The 12,023-nt window shown below is 42.4% G+C and overlaps 1 protein-coding gene across 7 annotated transcripts in view; it reads left to right on the forward strand.

Annotated features, from left to right (window-relative positions):
- Positions 1-5,024: 5,024 nt before the first annotated feature.
- IMMT (inner membrane mitochondrial protein) overlaps positions 5,025-12,023 on the forward strand; it is a 44,651-nt gene continuing 37,652 nt past the window's right edge. For 5 of the 7 annotated variants that reach the window (XM_046661399.1, XM_046661400.1, XM_046661398.1 and 2 more), the window contains exon 1: positions 5,025-5,207. In XM_046661399.1, the coding sequence (XP_046517355.1) occupies positions 5,163-5,207 (45 nt within the window). In that variant the 5' untranslated portion in view covers positions 5,025-5,162. The remainder of the gene's footprint in view (positions 5,208-12,023) is intronic. The other 2 variants (XM_046661395.1, XM_046661396.1) reach the window with 1 other exon arrangement.

Below are 12,023 nucleotides of genomic sequence, written 5' to 3' on the forward strand. Positions count from 1 at the left end.
TCAAGCCACACTGTGGCAGGCATCCCACATATGATGTAGAGGAAGATGGGCACAGATGTTAGCTCAGAGCCAGTCTTCCTCAGCAAAAAGAAGAGGATTGGTGCCAGATGTTTGCTCAGGGATAATCTTCCTCAAAAACAACAACAACAACAACAAACAAACACATAGCAACAGAGATTGGATTAGTGGTTACCAAAGGGGAAGAGGGGAGGGAGGAGGGCGAAAGCGGTGATGAGGTGCATGTGTATGGTGATGGCTTGTAATTAGTCTTTGGGTGGTGAACATGATGTAATCTACACAGAATTCAAAATATATTATGATGTACCCCTGAAAGTTGTATAGTGTTGTAATCCAATGTTACTGCAATAAAACAAAAAGAATAAACAAAAATTAAGTTAAATAAAAAAAAAATGAGATCTGTTTAGGGGGCTGGCCTAAGGCCAAGTGGTTATGCTCATGAGCTCCACTTTGGCAGCCGGGTTCGCAAGTTCGATCCTGGGCACGGACATACACATTGGTCACCAAGCCATGCTGTGGTGGCATCCCACATAGAAGAACTAGAATGACTTAGAACTAGGATATACAATTATGTACTGGGACTTTAGGGAGAAAAAAAAGAGAGAGAGTAAGACTGGCAACAGATATTAGCTCAGGGCCAATCTCTCAAAAAAAGAAAGATCTATTTAAAATACAAAATATATTTGAAACACAATTTCTTTATGCTCATTTTATTATTTGAGGCAATAAAACTTATTATCCTTCCAAAGCTGGTAGATGTTAGGCTAAATGAATGGGAAATAGCAATGTTATTAAAAATATATATTTTTTAATTGAATGCCACTATAATCAAATGAAAGTAAATATCCTCAGGATATCACACATGCACATTTCTTTCTAATCAATAACACTGATTGTCTGTCATTTGGTAGAACAGCATCTCAACTTTTCCTGAACAATTCTATGTTCCTTATTTTATTCCTAAGAATTAGTGATCATACATTTTTTTCTAATGTTCATTCAAACAGGAAAAAAACCCAACAAATCACTCTGCCATGCTTGTTGCCTAAGATATTTCATACATATACTATAAACACTATTTACCGGTTGAAAAGGGTCCAACACTGCGTCTTAAGGAGTTCACGTTTAATAAGGAGACAAGTACAGAACATAAATACAAGGCAGATAAATGACTAATAGGGGCAGTTCAAGTTAAGGAGAGAAGGCTTCTGGTTGGAGTGATCAGGGATGAGGAGGCAGAATATAAAGATGGGTCTTAAAGAATGGGGAGGATTTTAACAAGGACAAGATCATTCTTGGCAGTAAGAACACCAAGGGCTAAGGTGAGAAGAGAGGGAACCAAGACAGAAAGACACAGGATTTATTTAGAGCAGAGGTTCTTAAACTTTTTGGTCTTAGAATCTCTTTACATGCTTAAAAACTGAGGACCCCAAAGAATTTTTAATTATATGGATTATATCTATTAGTATTTACTCTATTGGAAATTAAAATTGAGAAAAGTTTAAAACTCTTACTGTATTAGTTTCCTATTGCTGCTATAAGAAATTACCATGAACTTAGTGGCTTGAAACATCACAAATTTATTCTTACAGTTCTGTAGGTCAGAAGTTCAAAATGGGTTTCATAAGGCTAAAATCAAGCTCCAGGGCTGTGCTCCTTCAGGAGGCTCTCTTTCCTTGCCTTTTCCAGGTTCTAGAGGCTTGTGGTCTCCTTCCTTCTTCAAAGCCAGCAATCACATCACTCTGATGACTGCTTCCATTGTCACAGACCCTCCTGCCTTCCTCTTTCACTCATAAAGACTGTTGTGATTACTTTGAGCCCATACAGATAGTCTAGGATAGTCTCCTCATCTCAAGATTTTTTTTTTTTTTTGGTGAGGAAGACTGCCAGATTGGTCCTGAGCTAACATCTGTTGCCATTCTTTCTCTTTTTGCTTGAGGAAGATTGGCCCTGAGCTAACATCTGTGCCAACCTTCCTCTATTTTTTCTATGTGGGACACTGCCACAGCACGGCTTGATGAGCCATATGTAGGTCCACGCCCAGGATCCAAACTGGTGAACTCCGGGCTGCAGAAGCAGAGTGCGTGAACTTAACAGCTATGACACTGGGCTGGCCCCTCAAGATTCTTAATTTAATTGCATCTGCAGATTTTTGTCATGTAACGTAACACAGTTACAAGTTCCAGGGATTAGGAGAATGTGGACATATTTGGAGATAATTATTCTGCCTATGGCACTTATTAATTCATTTTAAACAAGTATAGACCTATTACGTTAGCATAAATATTTTTATGAAAAATAACTATTCCAAGATAAAAACAATCAGTGGGAAGAGTGGCATTGTTTAACCTTTTAGCGAAACTCTTTAAGGTCTGGCTTAATAGAAAGCTGGATTCTGAAATTTGCTTATGCCTTCAATCTGTTGCAATATCACTTGTCATATAGCCTCTGGAAAACTCTGCTGTACAATTATGAGATGAGTGAAAACAGCAAATAATATCTTAATATTATGAAGGTAGTTTTGATTTTATGGACCCTCTGAAAGGGTTTCAGTTTCCCCAGAGAGTCCCAGATCACACTATGGGAACCACTGAGATGGTTACATTTCAGTTTCTCTGGGTTACAGGGTATATAGGTGGGTGATAAGCTTGGACTATTGTGGCTATCTTTTTTTTTTTTTTAAAGATTGGCACCTGAGCTAACAACTGTTGCCAATCTTTTTTTTTTCCCCCCTGCTTTTTTCTTCCCAAATCCCCCTAGTATATAGTTGTATATTTTAGTTGTGGGTCCTTCTAGTTGTGGCATGTGGGACGTCACCTCACCGTGGCCTGATGAATGGTGCCATGTCTGTGCCCAGGAACCGAACCCAGCAAAACCCTGGGCCAGCGAAGCGGAGTGTGTGAACTTAACCACTCGGCCATGGGGCCAGCCGCCTATTGTGGCTATCTTGATCTCCCACCTAAGGTAGCCACTTTGAGCCTTAAACATTCGCATATGCTGAAAAAGTCCTCTGAGACATTTCATGAAGGCTCCTTGAATTGGCAGTGGGAGTCACTGCACATTTTTGAACAGGGAAGTGACTTAAATTTCTGAGTTACTTTAAAAGAATTCATTTCTGTTTTTTGGAGTTTTTTCCCCCCTCCCCAAAGCCCCGGTACATAGTTGTATATTCTAGTTGTAAGTCCTTCTAGTTCTTCTATGTGAGCCTTCGCCACAGCATGGCAACTGTCAGGAGTGGTGTTGTTCCCAGAAGAGAAAACCAATCGGGGGGCACCAAAGTGGATTGTGCCAAACTTTAACCACTAGGCCATCAGGGCTGCCTCAGGAGAGTTCATTTTAAAGCAAAAAAATTTTCATAAATTGCATGTGGAGAATGAGGATTAAGGACTTGGTTAAATGAGAGGTTAGGAAACCATAGAAATTAATTTTGGAGTTTGAGATCTTGAAGCTGGAGAAGTTGCTAATGATATGCCCACTCAAGGTGTGGCAGTGCCATACATGGCTGGAGCAGACTGAAATTGCACACTGGCATTGAGAAGTGTATGGCCAAGGTATTAGTTAGAAAAGTCATCACCCTGGCCTGACTCAGCATGACGGCAGTGGATAGGATGAGGTGGGGAGACTGCAATTCAATTGCTAAAATTACTCAAAAAAGATGGGACACTGCTCTGGAGACTGTTAGGTGATGAGGATATGAAATAGAGAGTATAACGTAATTACTAAAGTATCCTGAAAAGTATTGAACATATACAAACACAAGGAATTATTTGATTTTAGATGACTTTCAAATCCATTTCTCCATTTTACAAATGGGATCAGTAGTGTTGTCTACTGCTAAGGAGAACACCATATACCATACAATGGTAATACATGACCTAGTTAAGACTTGAAAGTACTTTGCAAACACAATACATATACAAGTCATTTAGTGTCTATGATATTGTGATAAGATCATTATTAGTACTAATAGTATTGAATACTGTGTTCAACATTTAACAAGTGGTACCTTAATAGTGGACTCAGGGGAATACTTCGCGATGCAGGCTCAGAGAGTCGAGGAGTCGAAAGATTTCTTGGACTCTCAAGGTCTGGCAGTAGTGCTCTTTTCAGAGAACAGCATGGGAACAGGACCCATGGGCAGGAAGAGCTGCAGCGGGTTGAGGGTAGGGCTAAATTTATAAGGCATAGGTATATGAGTTATTTCTTTACGTGACAAAGGAGAGATCATGAAAAAAATTGTTAAAATGACATCCGTGCAGGTGGGGTCTGGTTATTGGGTGGTCCTATAACTTGCGATGGGAATCAGGTCAGATCAGGTCAGGACGTCCTGTGCTTCCCGCAGGATGATGTAGATCGGTAAGTAGGGCAGACGCCTTGATCCTCATCACTTTGAACAGTGCTTCTGCCCTGACCTCACCTTCCAATCCATCCCACAGATTGCAACCAAAATTATCTTTCTAAAAAAAAAAATTGGTGGAGAAAGTAGCGTGGTTTAATCTGGAAGGAGTAGAAGCTGTGGAACCGGAAGAATCTGGGTTTCTATGCCTGTTCGGCCACTTATTAGATACGCGAACGACACATTCCGCACAAAGGTCTCTCCTGTGTTCCTCCACCCAGCCTCCCGCAAATGGATGGCTCTCAAAGAACGGCTGTCAAACGAAACAAACGGCAAACCGAGACACCACCATTGTTTACATAACTTTGGCCAAATCGATTCCCTTCTATGAACTATCTGGCTGACAGAGACGGCTGAAAAGCCTTCTTGCGTGAATTCTCCGAAGAGTCACACCTGCCCATTTTCCGCGGGGATCAAAGCCCGAATATCAGACAGCCTCCCGCCCCTCCCGTTCATCTAGCAACCCCGGCTTCGGGCTCCAGACAGAAACCCCGAGCGCGACCCGGAAGGAGAAGTCGGCCTTTAGGCTAGTGGAGGGCCCCGCCTCTCTGAGGGGCCTGGGCGGGGGGGTTGGGGGGGAATAGGGAGGGGAGAGGCTGCGCGTGCGCAGCGGCGACGGCTGCCCTTCCGGTACGCCCGGCGCGGAGAGGCGGCACGGACGCAGGGCACGCACGCAACGCACTCCCTCCCCTCCTCGCGCGCCGCGGTTGCTCCCGCGTACGCCAGTAGCGCCGTCCACCGAGCCGAGATGCTGCGGGCCTGTCAGTTATCCGGCGTGAGCGCCGCCGCCCAGGTGAGCGCGGGGTGCCGGGAGAGAGCGCACGGTGGAGCGGACCTCGGGCAGCCGGCGGAAAATGAGGGCGGCTTTGGCTCTGCCTAGCCCCCGGGACAGGGGCGTGTCTCAGGGCCGCCCTCATTGCGAGAGAAGCAGGCGGGCCTGTGAGGCAGTTAATTTCGGGAGTTCACCCAACAGGGATGACTTGAGGGTTATTGCAGAAGCGGGATGGGGTGCGGAGGGAAGGCGGCGGGGAGGCGGGCGTAGGACGGCTTCGGGGACGTTGCATCCAATCAGCCCCGCGCTGCCCCAGTCAAGGCCCAATCCTGGCTGCTGGCGCCCGGGTCGCCGGTTGGGCGCGTGATAGGTTTAGCGCAGCCACTGGTTGAAGGTCGAGGAGGGAGAACTACAGTTCCCAGCAGGACGTGCATGGCCTTGGCTTGTTGTATCTTAATAAGGAGGTGCCTGGACTGCTAGAGTCCGCGGTTTCGGGGTCAAGGTTGTAATTATCCCGGAGGGACTGCCTTTCTTGTCGTAGCGGAGAACAGCTCTTGAGCTGTTCTTACTCTACGCAAAAATGAAAGATCGTAGCTTATGGAGCTCAAACTCTTGGTACTTGAGCAAAGTTAAAAGTCATGACCTTGTTCTCATTTCTGAGATCAGCTTGGGGATCTGTGTCTCCAGCTGCCGAGACAACTGTGGCAGACATTCAAGGAACCTGAACACGCGGTTACATTTATTTTTGCATAATTATCAAAGTAACTTTCCAAAATTAAAAATAAAGTAAACCTATCTCCATGCTCACAATTTAAAGAAAGTTGATATTTTGGCAAAGTATCGTATTGTAAAACAGGTACAGTGACTCATGCAATAATTGGACAAAATCTCTAGACGCACTGAGTTAGAAATCATAAAAGTCAGACTTTCTTTTTTTTTTCCTCCAAATTTTCTCTCTCCATTTGTTGCCAGGGTAAGAGAAACAGCCTTTTCCATGGGAAAAGTGGGGTCTGTGTTAGTTTTCTCTTGCTTTGTAACAAATGCCACAAATTTAGTAGCTTAAAACAATGCCCATTTACAGTTTCTGGGCACAAATGATTGGGGTTCTCTGCTCAGTGTCGCACAGGCTGCAGTCAAGGTGTTGGCTGTGCTGTAGTTCTCATTTGGAGCTCAGGGTTCTCTTCCAAGCGCATGCAGTTTGTTGGCAGAATTCAGTCCCTTGCAGCTGTAGGACTGAAGTCCGTGTTTTCTTGCTAGCTCTCTCTTTGCCTCTCCTAGAGGCTCCCTGATGTTCCTTGCCACAAGGTCCCCGAAGGCAGTTCATAACAGGGATGTTTGCGTTCTTGCTGGTTACCAGGAGCTTGTTTCTCTGATTCAAAAATCTTTTTTCTTCGTTTTGGTGAGGAAGATTGGCCCTGGGCTAACATCTGTTGCCAGTCATCCTCTTTTTGCTTAAGGAAGATTGTCCCTGAGCTAACATGCATGACAGTTTTCCTCTATTTTGTATGTGGGATGCTGCCACAGCACGGCTTGATGAGTGATGTGAAGTCTGTCCCCGGGATCTGAACCCACAAACCCCAGGCTCCCAAAGTGGAATGTGCAAACCCAACCACTACACCATCAAGTTGGCCCCTCAAAATCTTTCTTAACTTCCCTGTTTCTGATCTCTAGACTCCGATTTAAAGGGCTTACATGATTAGGCCAGGCCCACCTGGATAACCTTCCTTTTGATTAATTCAAAGTCAACTGATTAGTAATCTGAAATACATCTGCAAAATCCCTTTTGCTGTACAACCCTAACAAAGGGCTAACAGCAGGGATGGAGATCATGGGGCCATCTTAGAATCTGACCTACCTACCGTAGTGCCCAAGTGGGGCTAGAAGGATGGAGGCAGCAGAGCTGCCTTTCAGGGCAGAGCTGTTGAAGTTTGTGTTTGGAGCCCTCCTTTCGTGGCACACTCTTCCTTACTCTGACCTCAGGTTACATTATGGTTGTCACTGATCTGTCCCCTCTTTATTTTTTAGAGCAGTTTTAGGTTCACAGCAAAATGGAGGGGAAGGTACAGAGGTTTCCCGTATACCCTGTACCCCTACATATGCATAGCCTCCCTCATTATCAGCATCACCCACCAGAGTGGTACATTTGTTACAATTGATGAACCTACATTGATGTATCATAATCACTGAAAGTTTATAGTTTACATTAGGGTTCACTTAATTCTTTTATTTTACTTTACTTAATTAAATTAATTAATTAATTATTTTGGTGAGGAAGATCGGCCCTGAGCTAACAACTGTTGCCAATCCTCCTCTTTTTGCTTGAGGAAGATTGTCGCTGAGCTAACATCTATGCCAGTCGTCCTCTATTTTGTGTGTCCTGTGCCGTCTCAGTGTGGCTTGATGAGTGGTGCATAGGTCCATGCCGAGGATCTGAACCTGTGAACCCTGGGTGCAGAGCATGTAAACTTAACCACTATGCCACTGGGCCTACCCCAGGGTTCACTTTTGGTGCTGTACATTCTGTGGGTTTGGACAAATGTATGATGACATGTATCCATCATGGTATCGTGCAGAATATTTTCACTGTCCTAAAAATCCTCTGAGCTCCACCTCTTCATCACTCACCCACCCTGCCCCTTGGCAACCGTTGGTCTTCTTCCTGTCTCCATAGTTTTGCTTTTCCCAGAATGTCATATAGATGGAATCATATAGTATGTAGGCTTTTCAGATTGGCTTTCACTTAGTAATGTGCATTTAAGGTTCTTCCATGTCTTTTCATGGCTTCATAACTCATTTCTTTTTAGCACTGAATAATATTCCATTGTCTGGATGCATCACAGTTTATTCATTCATCTACTGAAAGACGTTTTGGTTGCTTCCAAGTTTTGGCAGTTAAGAATAAAGATGAAATAAACATCTCTGTGTAGGTGTTTGTATGGGTCTAAGTTTTCAACTTCTATGGGTAAATAAGCAAGGAACACAGTTGCTGCATCACATGGTAAGAGTATGTCTAGTTTTGTAAGAAACTGCCGAGCTGTCTTTGAAAGTGCTGTACCATTTTGCATCCCCAGCAGCCGTGAATGAGAGTTCCTGTTGCTCCACATCCTCACTTAGCATTTGGTGTTGTCAGTGTTCAAGATTTTGGCCATTCTAAAAGATGTGTAGTAATATCTCATTCTTGTCCCATCTTTTGCTATACTGTCATACTTGGGATTACATCAATTCTCAGAACTTTAATCCCTAAGCAGATGACTCTCTAGCCTGCTCTTTTGAACTTTGTACTAAAATTTCTGAATTTTTGTTTGATTTTTGTCAACTTTTTCCAGAATATCCCACTTGTCAAAATCCTTTCTACTCCATCAGACCATCTTCTTAAATGTCTTCCCAGTTTTACTGCTGCCCTCCTAAAGTCAGTTCTTTACCTGCTGGTTAACAAAGGCTTTTAAAAAAGTGTTTAGATCGTGTCCTGCCCTTCAGTGACATCCCATCACATTCACAATAAAATTTAAACTCTTTACCACACCCACCAGGCCCTTGTCCTCTGGCTCTTTGCATGTGTCAAGTTTTTCCTACATGCCTCATTCTGTTCTTCTGGTATCTAGCATATCCTCGTTACCTTTTTATTTGCTGTTTCTTTTGCCCTCAAGTCTTCCCACCCATCTTTGCTCACTTCTTTCATTCAGATATTTTCTCAAATATTACCTTCCTGCAGAGAGGCCTTACCTATCTAAACTAGACCTCTGACCCCTCTCTTTCCTTGCATCACTCTGAACTTATGCTTACCCTACATTCTTTTACTTTGTAGCTCTTATGAGACCTGACATAATGTGTGTTTATTGTATGTTCCCCTATTAAAATGTAAGCTCCACGAAGGGACTGTGTCCATATTTTTTACTGCTGTATTTCCAGTACTGACAGTAGTCCCTGGCTCCTGATAGATGCTCAGTAAATATTTGTGACATGTTTGAATAAAAGAAGAAATGTGTTCTGTGAATTTTTGTTAATCTCCATCAGTGGATGTGACCTCCCTTAAATCCCCGTAGGTTTTAGAATCTCTGAGGGTATATTAGGGTTCTCCAGAGAAACAGAGCCAATAGGATATGTATATAGATAGAATTAGTATAAGGAATTGGCTCATGCAGTTGTGCAACCTTAATGCAAGTCCAACATCTGCATTGTAGACTGGCAGGCTTGATGTGCAGAGACCCAGGAGAGCCTGTGGTGCAATTATTTCAGTCTGACGGCTGGCAACCTGGAGACCCAGGATTGCTGGTGGTGCAGTTAGTCCAAAGGTAGCCTGCTGGAGAATTCCGTCTTACCTGGAGAGGCTGTTTTTTTTGTTCTGTTCAGGCCTTCAACTGATTGGATGAGGCCCACCCACATTGTGGAAGGCAGTCTGCATTACTTACAGTTCACTGATTTAAATGTTGATCTAATCCAAAAACATCCTCCAAGTTGACATATAAAATTAACTATCACAGTTGGCATGTACTTTATTCTTTACGTCTGGACTTATTCTTAAATTGCTTACATGTGGATATTCAGCAGAAGTGAATTGTTCTCTTTTGTGTTTTTTTCTTTCTCAGAGCTGTGCTTCAAAGCTCTCATTCTTCCCCAGTTTACTTCCGAGACCTAACACTATCTGTCTTCTCAGTCTCAGTACTGTATCACTACGCCCAACCTTTCTTGAGGTGGGCATTGGGTTTGGAGGACCTGGGCTTTCAGCCTCGCCTAGCCCTCTTCTAAACTACAGATTTGGGAGTGGTCATCTGCATATGGAGTGATCTTATCTGCTTATAACTTAAGAGAAAGAAACATCCTTGTTCTTTCGGGTTGACTAAGCCAGCTTATATACCTAAGACCAAGTTTGACAGCAGGGCTAGTTTAGGATTGAAGTTGTGTGTGGACATTTTTAGCTATCATCTTCTAGAATTCTTTCTTACCATTAGGGTTTAAAACACTCTGTTACTCGATAGTAGAGCTGGGCATTCAAACATACATGGTAGGAAGTTGTTTAGTATATCATGCAGCCTGCTGTTTACTCTTACCCATACTAGAATCCTTTTTTATTCCTCATTTTCGTTTCTCTATCAGTGGCTTTCGAACCATTTTGAAATACATTTTATATCATAGCTTAGAAGACATGAGTGATAATATATAAGTAATGCATATTCAGACATGTATACAGGGAAAACTAAAGAAGTATCAACTTCCTGCTTTTGCCATACTGATTAATAACTGCCATTTCCTTATCATTGCTGAGGAGCACTTTTTCTCCTAGATATAAAACATATTTATACTGAGAAAGAATACTGCTTCAGTACCAAACTTACTGAAATTTTTGATGTGATATATTTTCAATCTTAATGCATGACTGCTATGAAATATTTTAAGCTAACTGTAGAAAAAGTTAAGTTGTCGCATATTAATCTGTATTGCAGATGTAGAACTGGCCATTAACTTCTGGCTGTCTTTTGTGTGGGAGGAATCCTTATGACAAAAATCTCAAAACCAAAGTTTTAATTATAGGGGCCAGCCCCATGGGCGAGTGGTTAAGTTCACGTGCTCCGCTTCTGTGGCCCAGGGTTTTGCTGGTTCAGATCCTGGGCACAGACATGGCACTGCTCATCAGGCCATGTTGAGGCGGCATCCCACATGCCACAACTAGAAGGACCCATAGCTAAAAATGTACAACTATGTACTGGGGGGCTTTAGAGAGAAAGAGGAAAAAGTAAAATCTAAAAAAAAAGTTAATTATAGCAACCAGCAAAGTCTAGAGAGGAAACCGGGAACCTCCAGACAGGGTTCATATGAGGGGATTTGTGTTATAGTCTGTTTCCAGGTTGTGGTGCTGGACTGTGGTTTCTTTTTATATGTTCACTTTAGTTTGGTGGAGGTAGGGAATAGGTGGTCTGTGCAAGAACATTACATGGGAATTGTATGTTTTATCTTGCTTTTTTTGTTTGTTTTTTAAAATCATCTTTTCTATAGGTTAGAAGCAGCAATGCTAACCTTATAACATTTGTTACAAGGTTATATGTCAAAGCAAATTGTTTTGAAACAGTGGTGTCTTTTCTACATCATAGGTTATTATTGAAAAGGAATTCCAGAAATAAGAAGTATCCAATATTTTCTGTGTTAAAGTAGGATATTTCATTTATATAAATAAAGAGGTAGTTTAGCTTGGTGCTTAAAAAAATGAACTCTGGAGGGAGACCTTATATTTGGCGATCGTTTCTTAGATATGACACCAAAAGAAACAAAAGATAAATTGGATTTCATCAAAATTAAAAATTTTTGTGCATCAAAGGACACTCAAGAGAGTGAAAAGAATGGGAGAAAATATTTTTAAATCATAGACCTGATGAGGATCTTGTAGCCAGAATATGTAAAGAACTCCTACAACTGAACAACAAAAAGACAACCCAGGAGGCCGTCCCCGTGGCCGAGTGGTTAAGTTCGTGTGCTCCACTTCGGCCACCCAGGGTTCGCCAGTTCACATCCTGGGCACAGACCTACGCATCGCTCATCAAGCCATGGTGTGGTGGCATCCCACATGGAGGAACTAGAATGACCTACAACTAGGATATACAGCTATGTGCTGGGGCTTTGGGGATTAAAAAAAAATAGAAGAAGATTGGCAACAGATGTTAGCTCAGGGCCAATCTAAGGAGAAAAACAAAAAGACAACCTAAATAAAAAATGGATAAAAGACCTGAATAGACATTTATCTAAAGAAGATACATAAATGGCCAACAAGCACATGAAAAGATGCTTAACATCTTTTATTTATTTATTTATTTATTTATTAAAGATTTTATTTTTTTCCTTTTTCTC

The sequence above is a fragment of the Equus quagga genome, chromosome 5 (genome assembly GCF_021613505.1).
Source record: "Equus quagga isolate Etosha38 chromosome 5, UCLA_HA_Equagga_1.0, whole genome shotgun sequence".
NCBI classification, from domain to species: Eukaryota; Metazoa; Chordata; class Mammalia; order Perissodactyla; family Equidae; genus Equus; species Equus quagga.